At 41.2% G+C, this 21,495-nt stretch overlaps 1 protein-coding gene across 4 annotated transcripts in view; it reads left to right on the top strand.

Annotated features, from left to right (window-relative positions):
• The first annotated feature begins 612 nt into the window (after nt 1-612).
• Nucleotides 613-21,495, top strand: part of FLNC (filamin C) — a 70,119-nt gene continuing 49,236 nt past the window's right edge. For 3 of the 4 annotated variants that reach the window (XM_088468663.1, XM_088468659.1, XM_088468662.1), the window contains exon 1: nt 613-1,535. In XM_088468663.1, the coding sequence (XP_088324789.1) occupies nt 1,184-1,535 (352 nt within the window). In that variant the 5' untranslated portion in view covers nt 613-1,183. The remainder of the gene's footprint in view (nt 1,536-21,495) is intronic. The other variant, XM_088468660.1, reaches the window with a different exon arrangement.

The following is a 21,495-nucleotide window of genomic DNA, read 5'->3' as shown; positions in this document are numbered from 1 at the left end:
CAAACTCTCTTTTTCTAAATGACATAGTAAACTCCGGGGAAGCATTTTACACCAATACTGTATAAACTAATGTCAAATCTTTCTAATGAAAAGTGTAACCTATTACAACTTTTTATAAAGTTTCCAAAACTTTTATAGACCTGCTGACTTTTGCTAGTTATGAATCTCTTACACCTCATGTATTGCAATGACATATATTGCTTATATAGGTACTATGCTTTTGGGAGCTGAGTAATTTGGGGTTGGTGGTAGTCTCACTTGCATTACATCTGCTGCTTTTGTTAACTTGTGTTGTAAGATCCTCTTCCCTCTGCCCCCTCTCCCTGTCCCCTCACAGACAGACATCCCTGACATGGGGTGTCTAAAAATACAGTGATGCTACAAGCAGTTGGCACATGGTCAATCTAAACCAATCCTAGGCCCTGCTATCCATAGCACCCAATACAGCAACTGCTCATTATCCTACTGGGGATTAGAAAATACTCATCTTAGTTGTATATGGTCATGGCTAAGGCATTCCTGGGAGTCCATGGCTCTGACGTTTGGGGGGAGGGATATTGAGTGGAGACCAAAGAGGGAGGGGGGGATCTGTTTTCTTTAAAACCAACTCCATCCTGGTCTCCACACTTTCAAACAAGTTGCTAAAGCCCTCTGCTCTCAGCTGTCTCTCCCTTCTCTCTCTTCCTGTTTGCTGGGACATCTCTACTTCTACTGGGTCAGAATTTCTGCTACATCATTATATTTTTCTCCTGACTTTTCTCTTATAACAACATCTTTATCACAGCCTTGTCCTGCTGCATTTATCCTGTGCACCTCTGCTCCCCACAAAGAGAGGACTCTGACTGAAAGGAAACAGAAGACAGGAAGAAGTAGAAAGGTGGAAGCGGATTACACTGTGATAACTCTCACACCCCTCCCTGCTCTCTGTCCCAGCACTCAGGGAGTGGGAAAGCTGCTGCTGAAAGGGTTAACCAGGACTTGCCAAGAAACATCTCACTGTTTCCAACAAGAGGACGAATAATAAGGGAACTAATCTGATTGTTGAGGTCTGTTTCAGCAGCTTGAACTCGATTTCACAGTGTGGGTTTTGTATCCAGCCGTCCTTACACCCTTTTTTCTCCACCCTTTTTTTCACTTGCTGATCCCGATATAAAAAGCAGAAAGCTCCAAAGCCAAAGTCATCATGAGCACTAACGATTACTACGAACAACAGCAATTGTACCAAGGAGAGGAGGCAGACGAGATGCCAGCTACAGAGAAGGACCTGGCTGAAGATGCCCCCTGGAAGAAGATCCAGCAGAACACCTTCACCAGGTGGTGCAATGAGCATCTCAAATGTATGAACAAGCGCATTGGAGACCTGCAGAAGGACCTGAGCGATGGGCTGAAGCTCATAGCCCTGCTAGAGGTGCTGAGTCAGAAGAAGATGTACAGAAAGTACCACTCCAGGCCAAACTTCAGGCAGATGAAGCTGGAGAATGTGTCTGTGGCGCTAGAATTCCTGGACAGAGAACACATTAAGCTGGTGTCTATAGGTACACACTTGTCATCATTTACTGACATGCGTTTTTACTAACAAACGTTATTTTTACTAACACACTGCTAAATGACAATGCCTAATGCCACAGTTACTAAAACAATCAAACAATGTAAATACTATAGTAGTAGCTCCTAGGAAGAAGTGGAGTGTAGTTACATGACCCATTGTTAAGTTACTTGCAGCACAGTTGAACAGTTATTACTGTTCTTGTAATAAAAAGTTTGTATGATAATTGTTTAGGCTCAAACACAGATTGTCTCTGAGAGGAACTATAAGGGCAGTTGGTAGTATTAATATAATATATAGTGTAATCAGTATTTGGTCCTTAGTGGCATATAGTGGAATACATTGCAAGGCAGCTTCCAGTATAAGCTGATATTATTGTGAAACTGGTAGCAGTCAGCATCTGCATTAAAAGTTTTTCCCCAAGTTTGCTCTAAATACCCTTCATTATATAGATCTTACATTCTCATGTTGTGAGTTTTCTGTAATGGAAGAGAACGTTTTAAGGTTCTACACATGATCCAATATGTTGGTACTAGGCCTGTTACCTGTAATATCACAGTTATCATAGGGAAGAGGGAAAGTCAGTACTTATAGTAAGTGTATATAAATAGTCTATACGTATTGTGTGTTGTGAATCCCTTATGACAGCATCTAATAGGCATAGATGAGATTGCTGAATGTAGGTCGAATGTAGGTTACAATTAAAGTGACAGCATCACATTAAAATCTGGAAATGTCATGTTCAGTACTTTCATATACATTTATCTCAGGAATCATAAACTATTACATATTATACTGTGTTATCTAATTTATTCCCTTAAACTTCTAGATTAAGAAATGTTATACTTTAAAGCAGTTTTCTTTTTAATGCTAACTGTGCGCTTTGAGTGATTTCATGCTATGTTGATCTATAGCAAAGAAAAATTGATACCAATAGAGGGCACATAGTCCCAATATACACTTTGATGGATAGAGGAGGAATTTCATCCTATGCTCACCAGACATATTCATTGGCTTAAAATAGCTGGTAACAGAATACAATAGATTTTCAAGTTAACAAAGTTACATTTAGGTCCGGTTCAATTAGGAGCGAGCTGGGGCAAATTGCCGTCGCAACGGGGTGGAAACACCAGCAACAGCACATCAACTCGCCCACATCTCGCCCGGAGGCACGGATTTTAGTCCGCAGCCCTATAGGACTATTAACAAAAATCTGTGAGTTCGGAGCTACCATAAGTGCAGCATATGGCCACACTTACTCATAGGGCGAGCCAACTCGCTTCTAATTGAATCAACCTCATAGTGACAGATATTTAACTCTTTGGGCTCAATCCAATTTGAAGCGAGTCATTTGCCACATTTATGGAGCTGTGGTTTGGCGATGACCCTATATGTAGCCAGATCCACCTGGCTTTTCTAACATACCTGGACACAATTTGATTGATCTGGGATTGTTTAGGTTGTACAGATAGAGCTCTCTCTGGACAGTTTGGTGGAAGTACTGGCATATCCCTACAATCATTCTGTATGTGGCTACTAGAGTATTGATTTCTGATGCGATTTGGGCATTTTTATGTACAGGGAGTTCAAAGAGTCCTCCCGCAGTGACTGTGTGTTAAGTGTATGACAGTCCAAAATTCAAATAGGGGAGTCACACCAACTGCCAAAGAGTCCTGGCCGGTGATGTTGGCAGCATTTGGGGTGGCAGTTGGTGTGGCTTCCCTATTTGAATTTTGGACTGGTCTGCAGCCCCACCTCTGGAGCCGCCACTGTCTCTTACACACTTAGCACACAGTCACTGCGGAGGGACTTTCCCAACTCACTGTTTATTAGTGTTAATGTTACACTGTGAGACAAGTATAAACTAAAGTTAATTCTTCTTTTGCAGCTTTTACACAGTACAGTAACATAGAATATCTGTTTTACCTGGCTGACCTGATAAACATAGTTAGTTGTATACATGGGAATTAAGCAAAAAAGCATATATTTAAAAATGAATCATTACAGAAACAGGACTCAGTGTGATGTAATTCGCTTTAAAATGTGAAGCAATTGAATGATATTTTGGGTGTCTTCAGGTGACATCATTGTTTAGAAACCAGCATTATAATAATCTTATACTGCTAATACACAAAGCCATTTTCTGGTAAAAGAAACAGTTAGCAGGTGTACGTGAGCTTCTTTACGACTGATTAACTGCACGTCAAGTATAGGTAGCTGGTATGTGAAGATTATGTTATCATAATTTGGTCATTAATGGATTCTATTTAGACAATTATATTACTGTTACAGTTAAATAACGTAATTCTTACGTATTATTCAACATCTGGTTGCCTATATCTGCTATAGATATAACACTGTTTAGGATTATATCCATGGTATTCAAAAACACAATGTAAATACCCAAAGGCATTCATTTAAGTTATGTTAAGTGAGTGGAGGAATGGAAATTCTAATGTAATGATTTCAATACTCCTCAGCACCCTGGTTATACTTATAACTGAAATTGATTAGGCAACTTGTGGCTTTCTAGCTGCTGTGGTACTACATGTCCCAGCATTCACATGTCTACTTATCTCCAAATTAATTAAGCAGCCTGTGATTTTCTAGCTGCTGTAGTACTATATGTCCCAGTATTCACATATCAACCAGAGATGATCATGTGCTTCCATGACAACTGAAACATGTTACTTAAGCTTCATATAAATGATTGTATGTGGGTATGAAATGCATGGATTTGTATTTCATCAACAGCAATAGAACCAGAGGGTACTGTACCTACCTATGATTAAAGTGGTAAGTGTACCTGGGATACTGATGCAGATATCAGTACCTGCCACTGGAGAAAATTAAATTATCACATATTATTTTTAGTGTATTCATTGTAAACACATTTTAAAAAAAAGTTAGAAACACGTACTTGCAGATGTACTAAGCTCAGGAAAGTGATACATTGGAAAGTGATAACCTATCAACGAATCAGCCCCTAAAAAACTAATTTATCAAACACAGCCTGTAACATGACAGTTAGAAGCTGAGTGGCTGGTACTTTATCACTCTCCAATGTATCACTTTCCAGAGCTTAGTACATCTCCCCCATATTCAGTTACAGCTGTTCCAGTACTGTGCGGGGATGTAGAGTTGCGGTTCTCGCAAATTGTGTAAGGCCTTTAGAGCAAATGAGAGGATCTTCCACCACTAACAGCCACCCATTGTTCCTTTAGTGATTGATATTCACACTGGTACTTAGGTGGCCGCCTGGATTTAAGCCTCCAGCAGTAGAGACTTACACAACCGACGAGAGACCGTAGGACTACTGACCGGAAACAAGGCAGATCTGAGAAGTGGCAGTCCCCACACTACTACGACTAGCTGGAGTGAGGCGGCAGGCAGATGGTACTTGCACAGGAGTAGTGGACAAGGTACACAAGTAGCGGCAAATTATGTAGATCTCAGGTACGTCTTGGGACTATGGTGCAGCTGGGCCGCCAGGCATGAAGCGGCTAGACAACTAATTCAAGCTGTGGAGCAGGAGTGACTTGGACTGTAGTACTGCAGGGTTTACAGACTAGACAGGACAAGACAGACAAGATATCCGATGCGGCTGAGCCGCAGTCTGTCTGCTTGATCATTGGTTTGGAGTGACCAGACCACAGGTTGCAGAATGACTGAAGACAATGATGCGATTATTCTACTGGTCCTAGGATGGTGATGCGTCCTTTGCCACAGACTGTGGTACAACAGGAATGCACTATAATGTGGCAGGGCCACTGGCTGAACTAACAGACTCAGGTTTGAGTTGTGGCCTTGAGGGCCGAGGTGCGACAAAAACAACACGGTGCGGCCTTGAGGGCCGAGGTGCGACAAAAACAACACAGGGCGGCCTTGAGCGCAGAGGTGCGAAAAGCCTCCGACTTAGGTATGGCCGACAGACGATCACAGGAGCGGCTTAGAATACATGCTGGAGGCAGCGAGGTTGAACACCATCCTGGCTTGAAGCGACTGAACACTGACTGATGCTGCTTAGACTAGGCTGTGGTGTGGACAGGCAGCGTAGAGGTAGGCCTCGGCTACAGAATTCGCTGCTTCGAGTGGTACCAACAGCAAGGCCGTGAGCAGGTGAAACAACAGCAGGATAACCACGAATGTCTTCTGAATCAGGACAACAGATTCAGGAACTGAATGCAGGAACTGCAGAACAAGGTGAGACCGGCTAAAACTTGGGCTTTTGAGCACAGGGACAAACACATACTCAGACAATATTACCGGCAGGATGTGTAGGACTGGCTGTAATTTATCAGAAGCAGAAACCAATCAGCGCAATCCCTGCAGAAAGCCTCCCTAATCACAGGATAGTATGCAGCTGAACTCTGCACACAAACTGACAGGCAGGAATGTAGCAATGAGCTGCATACAGACAAAGACAGAGTTTCCACTGCCTGCATCAGCCGGAACTGGAATCAAAACATGATGCAGCATCTCAGTCGCCTAATACGGCTGTGACCTGCCACCAAGATGATTCCCTGCCGCGGATCATAACATGTAGTTAGCATCCTGGCGGTGTCTCAAACAACACCATCCAATACCCAACCCACTGTGTGAGATATGGAATACGAGAGACAATTTAGATCCTAATTAGTTATATTATGCCAATATTAGGTATTTCTCAGTGTTATCTTTGCAGACTGTATTTTCTTTTCCAAAATAGATGATAGACCTATACTGTCATTAGAGGACACAAACATTCTTAAAATGGTTGTTACTCTTTAAGGATGCCTTAAAATCCATATGTTAAAATTAGTTACTGTACCACAAAATACTGAGGACCAAGGGTAGATTGTCACTGTGTTCTTATCAATACAGGTGTTCTTGTTTTTCATTTTTTTTCATAAAGCCAACCAGCCAGCCCAAAGTACTGCATTTGTATAATATGTGGGAAACATACTGTAGGAACATACTATTATCAGAGTGTGAATTGGCTTAGATCTGTGGATATGTAATGAGCACTACTACTAAGTTGCTTGACAGAATATTGTAGATATTATTTGTGTTTATTTAATTAAAACCTTAAAATGCTTTTGATACTTAGATGTATGTTTTTTTTAATAGAAGCAACTATCAAGTTTGCTGTTATCTTTTTAATAGATGTGGTTGCTTTGAGGGCATGTTGCAGCTATTCTAGCTATATCTGAAGTGACCATTTTTGATGAATTGCAGAAGCATGGTTACAACCCAGTACCGCCCAGTAGCATGTCTGCAGTTGGTGGAGCAAGCTACAATACACCACTTGTGCAGTAGGGTGAAAGTGACTTCTGGGTTGCTGTACAAACCTAGGATTGTTATTAATTTATGTTATCTTGCATTCATAAATACAAACTTTCAAATCGATACAATATGAGCATTTTCAGTACTTGGCAGTTCTGCGTTTTCTATTCAATTGCCCAATTAGACTAGGAATTAACTAAATATCATCTATTTGATTTTCTTAGCATCATTGGGTTGTTTGATGTGAACACAGAGCTGCTAAACTATATACTTGCTGACTTGACAGTATAAATGGATCACAATTACCTGAGGCATTTATCAGTGCAGAAAGTTAGTTGCTTATTGTTTACAGTACAGAATTGCACAATCTACTCCAGCTGTATTCAAGGGGACGTTTTACTCCAACTTTTATGGTCTGCCCTTGTCCTAAGCTTGTTTTATAAAGTTTTTCAAACACATTAATGCCAGAAGACATAAAGACACACTGTCATCCAAAAAATACCTTTCTTCTTCAGGGTCCATAGGGCTCCACAGGGGAGACAATGGAGTATAGGTGGTGGTTAGGAGGACTGGACACCAACAGTTATAGCTTTTCTGTGTCGGGATGCTCTCTGGTCCTTCCCCCCTATACCCCGCCCACAGCCTGAGGCAATTCAGTTTGTCCAGCCCAAGCTTTATTTTATGTTTTCTTTTATTTGGTTTTACTGAAGAGCAGGCAGCACTGGGCAGTCCTCTGGACGCCAGCTTTGCTGCTCCATGCTACAACTGCTTTCAAAGGACTGATATTAGATTCTGTATAATCACTGTGCTTTGGCCCTGATTCAGACCCACTCGCGAGCGGCTGTCCGCTCGCAAGTGGGTCGATGGTCTGCACTGAGCATGCGCACGACGGCGGGAGCTCCGACGTGCGCATGCGCCAGACGCGACGAGCGAAGGACTTTCCTTCGCTCGATGTGTCTGATCAAAGGGGGCGTGCTGTCGATGTTGATTGACAGCACGCCCCCTTTGGTGGGCGTGCCGGGGGCGTGCCTCCCTGACGGGGGCGTTCCCAAGGGAACGCCTACCGTCAGAAGCTGGCCCACTGACATCACTAGTGATGTCAGTGGGAGTGATTTTGGCTCTGATAGAGCCAAAATCACTCCGGGCCTTGCGGTTGAAAAACTCAACCGCAGGCTCCGGCCCGCAGTGGCGATGGTCGCGATGGTCACGACCATCACGGCCATCAAACTGCACGCTCGTATAGGCTGTGGGTGGTGACCCACAGCTATACGAGCGTCCGGGAGGACGCTCCATAATTATGGAGGGCGGCCCTCATTCAGAGCGTGCGCTCTGCTCAGAGCGTACGGCTCTGAATGAGGGCCTTAATCTTAACATCCTATACCAAGCATATACAATATAAGGAGGCTCTAACTTGCTGTAAGATTCTGCTATGGTTAATTTATACACTAGCAGCCAATCAGATTCTACTTAACATTTATCTAGCGCCTTCTAAAAGATAATAGCTAGAATCTGATTGGTTGCTATGGGCAACATCTCCACTTCTAAAAACAGCACTTTAGTAAATATACCCTTATAATTAAAATGTGCTTTTTGCATGATATAGACCAGGATCAGTGGTTCATAACATTTCTTCCATAGGCAGTATATAAAACCACATAGCTAGAATGTTTTACTCATGTGTAATCTTGAGTTCCTAGAGAACTGGAAAGTTGCAAGCTGAAAGTAATTGTGCTCGGCTATTGGTTTGGTTATTAGTGACATTTCTGCAATTTTATCCCAATTTTGTGGTTGAGGCAAGTCATTTGGTATCACAAACACAACAGCGGTACCAGAAACATGCAGTCGGTGATTCAGTGGCGTGTCTATATTGGGTCCAGGGGGGCCCACATTACACACCCTGCACCCATACATTACACCTTTCCAGAGTCCCCCGTTGGCTTTGCCGAAATCACTTTTGTCCAATTTCCTGGAGACCTGCGCATGCGCAGTAGACTCTGGCACAGTGCCGCAGTGTACTTCTCCAGTAGAGCGTAGGTGGCCCACATGGAGTCTACACATGGGCCCCTCCTCATAGATAGATAGATAGATAGATAGATAGATAGATAGATAGATAGATGGGATGTAGTTGAGATCCTGGTGGTCGGGATGCCGTGACTCAGAATGCCAGAATTCCAACACCAGTCAGAATCCCGGCACCAGCATCCCAACCACAGGCATCCAGATGGTAAGTATTGGCAGGGCCGTAGCTAGGGTAGTGCGGCCGGTGCCATCGCACAGGGCATCACAGGTCAGGGGGCGCTGTTTGGGCCTGACAAATTTCTGATTATTATCATTCTTGCTTGTAGCTTCCTCTTATTTCATCCCCAGCATCTCCTGGCCTCTCCTATCTCATCCCTGGCCCATCCCCATGAAGCCATGGGCTTTTTTTGGGTGCATTATGTCCCTTTGAAAAATGAAGGGGGCACCAATGCTCTTTCTGGCACAGGGCACCAAAAAGTCTAGTTACGGCTCTGAGTATTGGGGTTAGGGTTAGGCAGGTGTTGGTATCCTAAAAGGGCCCATACCCTACACGATCAGCTTCCGATCCGTTTTACATCCGATTAATATGCTAGATAGATATGACATAGATAGATAGATAGATAGATAGATAGATATGAGATAGATAGACAGACAGACAGACATATAGATAGATAGATAGATAGATAGATAGATAGATATGACATAGATAGATAGATAGATAGATAGATATATAGATAGATCCATAGATATGACATAGATCAGTGGTTCCCAAACTGTGCGCCATGGCACCCTGGGGTGCCTCGGGACACTTGCAGGGGTGCCTCAGGTTGTTGGTCCAGCACCAAGTCAAGTTATTTATGGTCAATGTAATGTAAATATGTGAACAAACAGAAGTGCAAACCTGTCCACCACCACATAACTGAGCCTAAGGATGTCAGCTCAGCACAATTTACTACTTTACTATATTTTTTCAGAATTTGTCAATAACAATCTTTTGGATTAGGGGTGCCGTGAAAACAGTGCTGATACTCTAGGGTGCCGTGATTGTTTGGGAACTACTGACATAGATAGATAGATATGACATAGATAGATAGATATGACATAGATGATACGACATAGATAGATAGGGAATGGGATTGAAATGCCGACGGCTGTGTAGCCACCGGCTCAAATCCCGACAGTGGTTTCCCAAGGTGGAGGAATTCCCGACAGCGGAGGTAAGTAATCTAACCCTCCCTTCTCCCCCCTAATCCTAACCCTACTTTAGGGGTGCCTAACCATAACCTCCCCTCCTAATGCCTAACCCTAACCTCCCCCAGTTAGTGCCTAAACCTAATCCCCCCTCCCCGCACCCTAAACCTAACCCTCCCGGGGGGGTCCCTCACCTCCCCCCTAGTGTCTAAACCTAACCCCCCTTCCCCTAGCCTAACTCTCCCTGGGGGGGTGCCTAACCCTAAGTCCCCCCAGGGGTCCCTAAACCTAACCCCCCCATCCCCGGCTACATCGCTACTTACCTCCGGCGCTGGACGATCGGTCCGGCGTCCTGTCGGAGTCCCTGCATCAGTATTTTGATGCCTATGTTAAATCCCCTGCCAGGATTGTAGTGTTGGGTCTCATAACTACATCCCGATAGATAGATAGATAGATAGATAGATAGATAGATAGATAGATAGATATGACATAGATAGATATGAGATAGATAGATAGATAGATATGAGATAGATAGATATGAGACAGACAGTTGGCCGACAGTTTGAAATCCGGCAGCGGCAGGCCGACAGAAGCAGAGTTCCCGGCAGTGGAAGCCCGACAGCGCTGGAAATCCCGATAGTCCATAGGTAAGTAAAAACTAACCTTACCTAACCCCCTAACCCTCCTTAGGGGTGCCCTACCCTAACCTCCCCCCCCAAGTGCCTAAACCTAACCCCCCTCTAAGTGCCTAACCCTAACCCCCCCTGCCCCGCTACCTAAACCTAAGTCCCCCGGGGGGGTGCCTAGTCCCCCCCGGGTGCCCTAAACCTAACCCTCCCCCCCCCCGGCAGCTGTCCGCTCGTGGCGCCTGGCAGCCCTTCGATCGGGATGCCGGGCGCCGGTAGATATAGACGCCTGTCATTTAACCCTCGCCGGGATAAAGCAGTCAGGAAGCCGGCTTCCCCGTTTGCATCATAGATAGATAGATAGATAGATAGATAGATAGATAGATAGATAGATAGATATTTTGGAATTCAGTGGTTAAAAAAACAATTAATGAAATGTGAATTCTGGCAATACAGCCATCATTATTCTGCAGCTGAGGCATATGATATAGCACATGTGGATACCATACAGTGTAAAAGACGTTTGTATTGCTACTTTAATCAATCACAGAGCATCCTCAATCTGCTATATAAAGGGACGGCCCTGGATCCTGCAATTTAACACTAAACAGTACATTTATAATTTAGCTTTGCAGGAGGACGATTTCTTATGAGCCTGATTAAAGCAAACCTATCACCTACACCCATCTGCACATTACAGCTACAGTATATCCGAAGAGACAATACAAAACGAAACATATGTTTGCACTTATGTGGTTTATAGCTGTATAGTTTCTTCTATAGCCACATTTTTATCTGCACGGTAAGCTAGCTTTTGGGCACATATGATTATTCATGAGTATTTACTGTATGGGAGTATACAGCCCATGCCTAAGCAGATGCATGCTCAGTGTACTACTGAGAAATATCCTGTGACATCATCAAGTGCTAGTACATTGGTTCTAAATCATCATCTGCATATTTATCAAGCCTTGCAATAGGGCAGGGTTTCTGACAGCCCCCACGCCTTTATGTTACTGACCAGATATTTCTGTGCTGCTCTGATATTATATAATGTATTCTGGGATCCTCAGCCAGATGAAGGCAAGTAATTGGTTTTCTAAAATGGGTGGGAAATCCCAACAAACTTTTTTAACAGATAAGTAACAATAACCCAGGGCACTGTGCTTAACACTTATTACCTGGGCCATTTGCACCAAGGCCAAACGTCCCTGCACAGGAAAAAATAATATTACCATTACATTCCCCCCCTGCTGAGGTCCACTCTAGGATGGGCAGAAGACACCATGTGTGTTACTTATTCAACAACACCAGTTGCTGGGGGATTCCTTAAATTCCACCCACTTGGATTTCTTTTCTACACACCCTACAGCTCCCCCTCTGCCAGCATAGGTATGCAGCCAGGTAATGGGGAATGTATAACAGTAGAGCTACCAAGTTCCTGTGTCATGTGCACACCCTCTATACAGGATCAACTTTACTTAGTCCAGATGCCCATGAACCTCGTATATAAGGTTTAGATTAACATCCCTGATGAGAGAGGGTAGCTTCCAATGTTAAATAGTGACATTCACAAGTTCATTAATGACCACAAAAGAAAACATTTTCCAAAACAAAATGCTAAAAAAAATTTTTTTTCCGCAAAGTAGCAATAACTGCTAATTATTTTATTTTTTATATCTAAATTGCATATACTTTAAACATTGCTGTTATTATTTTGAATTAATTTAAAAAAGTTTAAGCTTTCTGCATAAAAGAAACTTGTATTAGCAAAAGTTATCTATCAATTAACCAACTTGATGTCTCTGTACTCATTGGGAGAGAGCAGATAAGACATGACTGTGTGTGACAGGTGTGGGTGACACAGAGCAGGGTATGCTGCCACTATGCTGAGAACACAAAATTGGCAGGACAGCGGGACAAAAGCTTCTATAAACCTGGCTTATGCTCCTGTACATATCAAATCCAACAGAAAAAAAATAGAATAAGTCCTTTTCATTTAAAATAAAACCCATCTGCAAATTGTTTATACAACAGTGATACTAATAATAGTTTAACACATATTTTTGTAAGGATTTACATACTTATTTCATTGGAAGATGATTGTAGCCTCAGATGAAAACATACAAATTATAAAAGAAAACTCTGTAATTACTGTGACAGTCATTGTTAAAAATTTGAACAGAGTTTGTTGCGTTTAGAATCCATATAGCCTTTGTGAAACTTACCATCAGTACACAATGGCATTTTCTTAAGTAGACGATAGCTCATGACTGCTGCTCAGCCTATTTTTGGCCTGTCATCTGCCAGTGTATGCGGATATGTAAGTACGGTTATGGGCGGCATCACAATGTTTGAAACAGATTTTTTTGCTAAAGGACATGATGGTGCCTTCACTTGTGTGAAATTGTCTGTTGCACACAGTATTATTTACTTATTTATTACCAGTTATTTATATATCGCACACATATTACGCAGCGCTTTACAGAGAATATTTGTCCATTCACATCAGTCCCTGCCCCAGTGGAGCTTACAATCTATATGCCCTACCATATGCTCACATACACACACACACTAGGGTTTCGTTTTTGTTGGGACCCAATTAACCTAGCAGTATATATTTGGAGTGTGGGAGGAAACCAGAGCACCCGGAGGAAACCCACGCAAGCACAGGGAGAATATACAAACTCCACACAGTTAGGGCCGTGGTGGGAATATGCAGTATGCAACTGGGGTTAAGAACATTCTGTAGATATCTACAATAGAATGTGCGGACTTTTTATTTTGTTGATGAATAGTTATGACATCCATCTCTATTTCACAGCAAAGCATTTGTGACATTTGTGACCTGGGTATGCTTGGAAAGTGTCATAACAATTGCTTCAAATATTTAAAAATACAAATAATGTGACCTTCAAAAGTAGAATGGTTGTAGATATATAGAAACATTTTATATCTTATAAATAACTGAGTCCTTAATCAATATACACAAACTTGTTGAGATGCCATATACAGAGTGGAAGAGCAATGTCAGAAATAGATATCTCATTTTGCGCTTTTACATTTGTGTGTTGCTAAGTATGTTGTTTGCCTGGCACCTTCTTACGATGTGATTGCAACCCCCCTTGGCACTGGCCATTATAGAGCGACAAATTGTAGCCAGAGCCAGATCACTACTTGATATGTTGGAATTTCTAGCCCACAAGCATTTATGTTACTGCACAGATGTTTCTGTGTGGCTGTGATATTATATGCCGTATCCCAAGATCCTCAGCCAGATCAAGGGCAAGCACTACATTTTCTATAGGGATGGGACATCCTTTAAGTTAGCAAGTGTAAGAGCTTTTTCTGTGTTGTAAATGTTCACAAAGTATTTTTGGTCTCTAGGGGATTCCTGGCCCCTGTAATACCTCTCTATGAATGAGCTGGCAGTCTGTGCGCCTGAGACTGCCCATCCCTAGTACATGTGTGAAATATTATAAATATATCATACATTTCTTATAGCTTTGTCATGATCAATAAATTTTGATGGCATTGACACCATCCAGCAATGTTGTTTCCAGTCACCAGACCCTACCATGGTAATTATCGCAGCTGTAAATGTACGGGTATTATTCAAACACAGATGTAGCAAAGCTTCCCGGAAAACCACTATTGTGATTTGCTGCCACAACATTTTGGCATAAATATATAAACTTATTATGTTATTTATATATATATTTGTATTGTGTTTGCTTTATTTTATAATAAATGTTCAGTTATTTACAGTATAAAACTGTTGTATCCATTGCTTAGCAAGATGTATTTACTGTTAAATTGAGCAAATGTAAACAACAAAACAAAATACAATTACTTTTTATAAACAGGAAGTTTATATATGGCTTGTTTTAAAACTTCTGAAGTAACAAATACTGACTAAAGCCAGGTGGAATACAATGAATGCAATGTCGACTTGGTAGGTTAAGTGCTCCTTATCTTCCAGTGTATATAAACAAGGCAAGGAGGGGGGGAAGGTTGATATGGACCCAACTGGCCTTTTCACAAACAGTACATTCCTGTGCTCAGTATTCACTCTGTAGAAGGGAACATGTGCTCTGTACTCCTCTGGGGCATTTTTCTAAGGCAAACACTGTTTTGTATGCAGTATTTATTTATAGAGCCCCAGTAATGTATGGCACGTTTACATGTTTGTAATAAATTACATACAAGAGAGTAAGAAAAGGAAATTGGTAGGGAGGTTAGTGCACTGCAGCTAGAGGAAAAGCCATGCACTAAATGATATACAGTATGGGAGATATCACATATCCTAGGCTAGTACACACTAGGTACACCTTGTTGTCATACAGATCATACTTCTCTAGGGTGATGCAGCCACCATACACACTGGAGCATCCCAAGCACTACCCTCTTTGCACCAAGCAGTAAGGCCACAGGAAACGTCATTTTCCTGCACATGCTGCTCTACAGTTACCATATGAGCCTCTACTGAACATCATTATTGGAAAAGATTTCTATTGAAAACTGCTTTAATAAAAGCCTGCATATAACAATGCCAAGCATGTGTTATCCGTGCTTTCCAGCACCCCAATGAAAATTTAATTGGTTGCGATTGGATGCTGATCAGGATTGCTAGTTTCATGACACATATGGATATATAGGCTGTTTGGTAGAAAATGGCTTGCCTGCTCAACAAAATAAATATCTGTCTGAGGAACTTTGTGCAGTGTAGTTACATTGTATGTAACTCAGCTCGGTCAGCGGAAACATTCATGATCTGTTTAGTAACTGATGGTAATAGTGTTATTTTCAACCATTTTAGGCATTTCATATCTTGCTTTGCTAATATAGAGTACCACAAAATATTGATGAACCTGTCCGGGTTTGTCAATCTGTCCCTGTAGCCACATCAAAGTGTGTGTATCTGCTGACAGATAAATGCATACCCTCACTATTTATATTCACAATTCTATATTTCTGTACAACACGTATAGAAATAAGGTTATTTATACTCAGAAAACATACACAAAGAATGGGTGCCAATACAACTTCCACAACAGATGGCAATCTATTAAAAATAGAAATTTCTGTAAGAACTCGCATAGAAGAATTGATATTTCAGATACTAAGAAGTCAGTTTATCATGCAGTAAATATACTGTATCAGTAAAGATTAAAATAAACACATGGGGTCTATGTATTAAAAGGGAAACTAAAAATAACTTATACCACTTCATATCACAAGGCAAGCTGGTGTATCCAATGTCCCTTTATTTTTAAAGTTATTCATTTTATAGTGTTATTCTCAGGGCCGTAGAGAGCCCTGGCGGGCCCAGGTACAGAGGGGGCATGGCCTAATCGCGGGAGGCGTTGCCATGCCCCCTCAACCAAGAAAATAAACACTGTTGCAGCACCGGGGAGGGGGGCCCCTCAGCCCGGCGCAAAGCCATGGGGGGCTCAATCAGTGTGATTGCTTCCCCCCCGCAGGCATAGGAGACTGCTGTGGCTGCTGCTCAGCAGCCACGAGCAGTCTCCCACTGCAGCTCAGCACACACGGTGTGCAGGGCTGCTGTGAGAGAGAAGGGAGGGGGAAGCGGCGCTGGACACGGGGCCACCCCAGGCCCCTCAGGAAGCCCGGGCCCGGGTAAACAGTACCCGCTCCCCCCCTCTCAGCGCCCCTGGTTATTCTCTGTGAATTAAATTTGAGTGGTTTTATTAATAAAATGAGTGCAAATATTTTTTGGATAAGTATGGCCAGTATTTATTATGGTAATATTCTATACTGTGCATGTCACCAATACACCGAGTAGTATAGATGCACTGCATGTAGCGGGTATTTTTAAGTAAACATCAGTTTGGCGTGGGGATAAATTGTTACATAAATCAGTGCTAGATTTGTACTCACATGCACAGTCAGGAATACTGTATTTAGCCACAAGTGCTGGTGTAATTGCTTAAGTTGTCTGTAAGAGATACAGGGCCTGATTGAGAGGTGCATACTATTCGTCTTTTGCCACAGCGTGAATCCCTTTTCCGATTGATTGTGGCATCTGGGAAAACGCTTGTCCGAAGAAGGAAAGTTGAGCGCTACCATCAGTCCTGTGTCATGCTAACAGTAAAGCATCCTGAGACCATTCATGTGTGGGGTTGCTTCTCAGCCTAGGGAGTGGGCTCACTCACAATTGTGCCTGAGAACACAGCTATGAATAAAGAATGGCACCAAAACATCCTCATAGAGCAACTTCTCCCAACCATCCAAGAACATTTTGGTGACAAACAATGCCTTTTCCAGCATGATGGAGCACCTTGCCATAAGGCAAAAGTGATAACTAAGTGGCTCAGGGAACAAAACATCGAAATTTTGGGTCCATGGCCAAGAAACTTCCCAGACCTTAATGCCATTGAGAACTTGTAGTCAATCCTCAAGAGGCAGGTGGACAAACACAAACCCACAAATTCTGACAAACTCCAAGCATTGATTAGGCAAGAATGGGCGACCATCAGTCAGTATGTGGCCCAGAAGTTGATTGACAGAATGCCAGGGCAGATTGCAGAGGTCTTGAAAAAGAAGAGTCAACACTATATTGACTATATTGACCAATATTGACTCTTTGCATAAACTTAATGTAATTGTCAATAAAAGCCTTTGACACTTATGAAATGCTTGTAATTTTATTTCAGTATACCATAGTAACTTCTGACAAAAAGGTCTACTTTTGACTTGTGTCATTCTCAAAACTTTTGGCCATGGTTGTAAACAGACTGATGAGACGAGTCATATAAACATGTTAGTATTGATAATATATGCCCTCCTAATACTGTGCATGTTATGTTACAGCTCTGACACGAGGACAGATAACCGCCCTTTAGAGCATCATATTAAGTAATTCAATGCTTTTGGTTTGTGTGATGAAGCAGATTTTAATTACAGATATTATGAGCAACATATGTCTTACTTGGCAAAATATGAATATAATTGAATGATCAAGTTCATTGTTCCAAGCTGGAATGGGCACATTCATTTAAACCAGAGAATAGCCCTGCAGTTTATTAGTTGTTGAAGAGTGTATCATAGTTAAAGGGATAATATATAATTTTTATTATGTTGAAACTATTTTTTCCTAGTGATGTTTCACAAGACGTATGCTACAGAAAACTATATTTTACTGAGTATTTGCAGTTATTATAATGAGTGGAAGTTATTATCTTGGTTGTTCTGCTGTTACAATTAGATAAAATATAGATTCTAATAGAGCAGTGTCAGATGTCTCATATATTTTTAATAAAGGTGATACATTTATTTTCAGTGTGCCAAGCTATAATATTTGTACATATTCCATCTCAGTTATGGGAGTACCCTTCTGAAAAGTTCTGACAAACCACATATGGTTATAAAATGTTATTTTAGCTTTTAGTACCGAGGCCCTTTGTATGATGGAAAGTAGCACCACTTCTTGATTCCTCTTCTTCCATACATTATATATAGGCAGTGTTAATAAATACACTTTAACAAAGAGAAAAGAGGTGTTAAGGTGCACATTGCTCCCCTGCATAGCAGAGAAAGCTTTAATGGACTGCTCTTGGCACGAATCCTTCCTTCTACTCTGGCATCCTGGGACACAGCTGTTACTGGCCTCCTGGCCTCTTACATACAAGGCTTCCATTGGGGACAGGAAAAGTATCTGCCAGTGACACAGCACATAGCAGAGAGAGAGAGTACGAGAAAGCCAGGCTCTAAAAGGACCTTAGTACAAGTATTCTGGCCACAATTTAGAGATATGAAGACACTATACAATGCATGAACTACTGTATATGCATAGTGGTAAATTTATGCTCTGAGATATACAACTAAAGACAACTTCTAACTATTAAGGCATAAAGGGTGTAGAGTCTGCCATATATATATATATATATATATATATATTATGTATATATATATATATATATATATATAAAACACAGAAATCTAAACTAAATGACATCATATTAAGTAGGACTATAAGTAAATACTGAAAACAGAAACATGATACAGTCTTTAAAAATGGTAGAGGAGCTGCAGGAGCTAAACTTCTGCCTTGCTAAATGCAAGTTATGTCAACACGTTGATGGACTGTGTTCTATTCAGGAAAGCCCCCATAGTTTTTCCAGGAATCATTAACATGAAACGCTCTTATCCTATCATCCATTGTTGCTTCCCAGTTTTCCTATGGGATACTGAAAGGCATAACTTTTCCATTTGATTTTCACCAGATGATTCCAGCCTGACTTATAGCTATTTTATTTATTTCTGTCACTCACCATTTAAATGGTTATGCATTGTCGCACTTGGAGATAAAAATGTACACATAACAGCTCTAATAGGAATAAGGGTTATCTGTTTGGAGAGGGTGTAAGTATAAGATAATATGTAATATTAATACTGTATCATCCTAACAAAAAAGCAACATGATCTGAAACAAGACACTAATATTTCTATAACTGTATTCATACTATATTCATAGTCTCTGGGGTGAAGCTAGGCTCTCTGTCTGCCAAGGCAAAGACTCAGATTGGTTCCCCCCCTTCCCTCCCCTCCGTGATTGTTCTTAAAGGATATGTACTGTGCTGTGATTTGATTAAATAATGAATGGATAAGTGAATTAGTAGAAAATCTTTAATTAAACATATCATTGTAAGGAAAAATAAACACCTTCAAATATTTAAATGAATAATAATATTGATTATAATATTAAATAAAGCTTGAACGGTGGTGATTGATCATTACCCTTTCATTTTATCCTTACTTCAGCTGGCTGATCCCACCATGGCCGCCCTACCCCTCCCCACTAGCAGCGCCCATGCATAGTCTAAATGTTCCTGTTTGTACTGTAGCCATTTTACTTTATTTGTATTTTGCGGTTATTTTTGAAGCACAAAACATCCGATGTGTAGTACAATTCAGGACTGGATGCGCTTTGTACCTAAATTTGTGCAAATATGTCCAGCTTTCCAACGCGGTGAGCAGGATTGTGAAGCAAGATGGTTACATTTGAGAATTAGAAGACTTTTGTATAAGCTGAGGGGGAATAGGACCATTTTGTGCCTCAATATAACATTTTTCATTTCCAGGCGGCCTTCAAACAATGTAATAAAAAGCATCATAGACACATTGCTATCATGATTAATTTGTGCCATAAGTGAGGCTAAAACAAATAGTATTTTAGCAGTAAATTTTGTTTATTTGGAAATGGGTCTATTAAAGTGGTAGAAGGGGGGAGTTCGATGTAACTCTTTACTACCGGAGATAATTAATACTATTATTATTATTATTATTATTATCTGCTTCCCTTAGTGCGCTTCTGGTTTGCTGAAGCTAAGCAGATTCACATCCAGGTGCACCAAGCCGTTTTGCAGAGCACATTGAGCACACTCTGTAAATGACCTCCTCTGTGTCACCTCAGAGGGAGAGTAGAAAATAACTAGATAACCCAGCTGCTTAGCACAGACTCAGCTGACAGCTGTCATTATTGGGCAGTGACAGATTCAACGCCTGTGTAGCTTTCCTTCATAAAAAAATGTCACCTGTGCCTCTCTGCAGACAGAGCTTTGTACGTGATTAACAGCAGGATTGACTCTTTAATTTGTTGTCTTACGTGTGACATCCAACAGAAGTGTTGGGTAATGAAGAACAGCCCAAATTGTATACATTCTTCTTATGTCAGTCACCTTTCTTCCATATATTTGGTTTTGTATTTGTTACTGGGTCACACACAAAAATGATTTTATTTTTAGTGCAAATTGGTTTTTATTGATTAATTTGCTTAAAATAGGACACAAACATAGAAATCACATACAGTTCACCAGTTACGTACAAATAAAATATAACACAAAAAAACCCAAAACTAAAACACAGTACACAAAGACAAAAACAAACAAACCAAAATGAATATAAAATATGATAATAATATAAATAAAGAATTATAAATAAATAAAAATAAGAATAAGTACAGCTCCGGGCTCAACAAAAGCAAACAAAGGAGAAGCAGCTCCCCCCTATTAAATCTAAGGGTCAGTCAAGTTATGAACCCCGTGGGTGCTGCAAACTGTTAAGAGGCTTAGGAAGGATGTGCTGCAATAATATTCTTAAAGGTGGTCGAGTCCTTGAAATCTAGCCAACGATACCATGTATCCCTAAAAGCTGAGTAGTAATCTTCTATAGAGGACAAGATATCTTCCATCTCCATGGAGAGGTCAACTCTATCAAACCAGTCCTTTACTGTTGGAGGAGAGGAGGAACGCCACTTTACCGGGATAACTGACTTAGCCGCTTTATTTAAATGGCACAACAGGGACTTCTTATATCTCGAGATGGGGGCGGGGGATAGGTGTAACAGCCAGAAAAACTGATCAGATGGAACCGGTTCCCCAATTATAATTGCAGGAAGTTTAAGGACTTCTGACCAAAACGGGCGAAGGAGAGAGCATTGCCACCATATGTGAAACGGGTCGCCAGGGGCATTTGAGCACCGCCAGCATTATTCGGCACGCCTAATCCCATTTTTGAAAGGACATCCGGAGACCTATACCAGTGGGATATCAATTTATGTTGGGTCTCCCGAACACCAACACTAGGAGAGCAAGCATGTGCCAAACAAAATATTTTAAACCAATCGGCGGCCCCCACCTCGGTGGTCAACTCCAAGTCCCATGTTTTATGAGTTTATTTTTTAAGTGCTTCAGTAACCCATTATTAAAATAAAATATAATAATGCATATATTTATTATAGTTTTCAGACATGTCCCGACATACATATAAAATATATTGAATTGAGTTTGGTAGAGTTTTGCAGTTTTTAAACTCGATATATCTCGC

Source organism: Taudactylus pleione, unplaced genomic scaffold (assembly GCF_031769625.1).
Source record: "Taudactylus pleione unplaced genomic scaffold, aTauple2 ptg000086l, whole genome shotgun sequence".
Classification (NCBI taxonomy): Eukaryota; Metazoa; Chordata; class Amphibia; order Anura; family Myobatrachidae; genus Taudactylus; species Taudactylus pleione.
The sequence above is the reverse complement of the archived record's forward strand: the minus strand, read 5'-3'. Positions and strand labels throughout refer to the sequence as shown.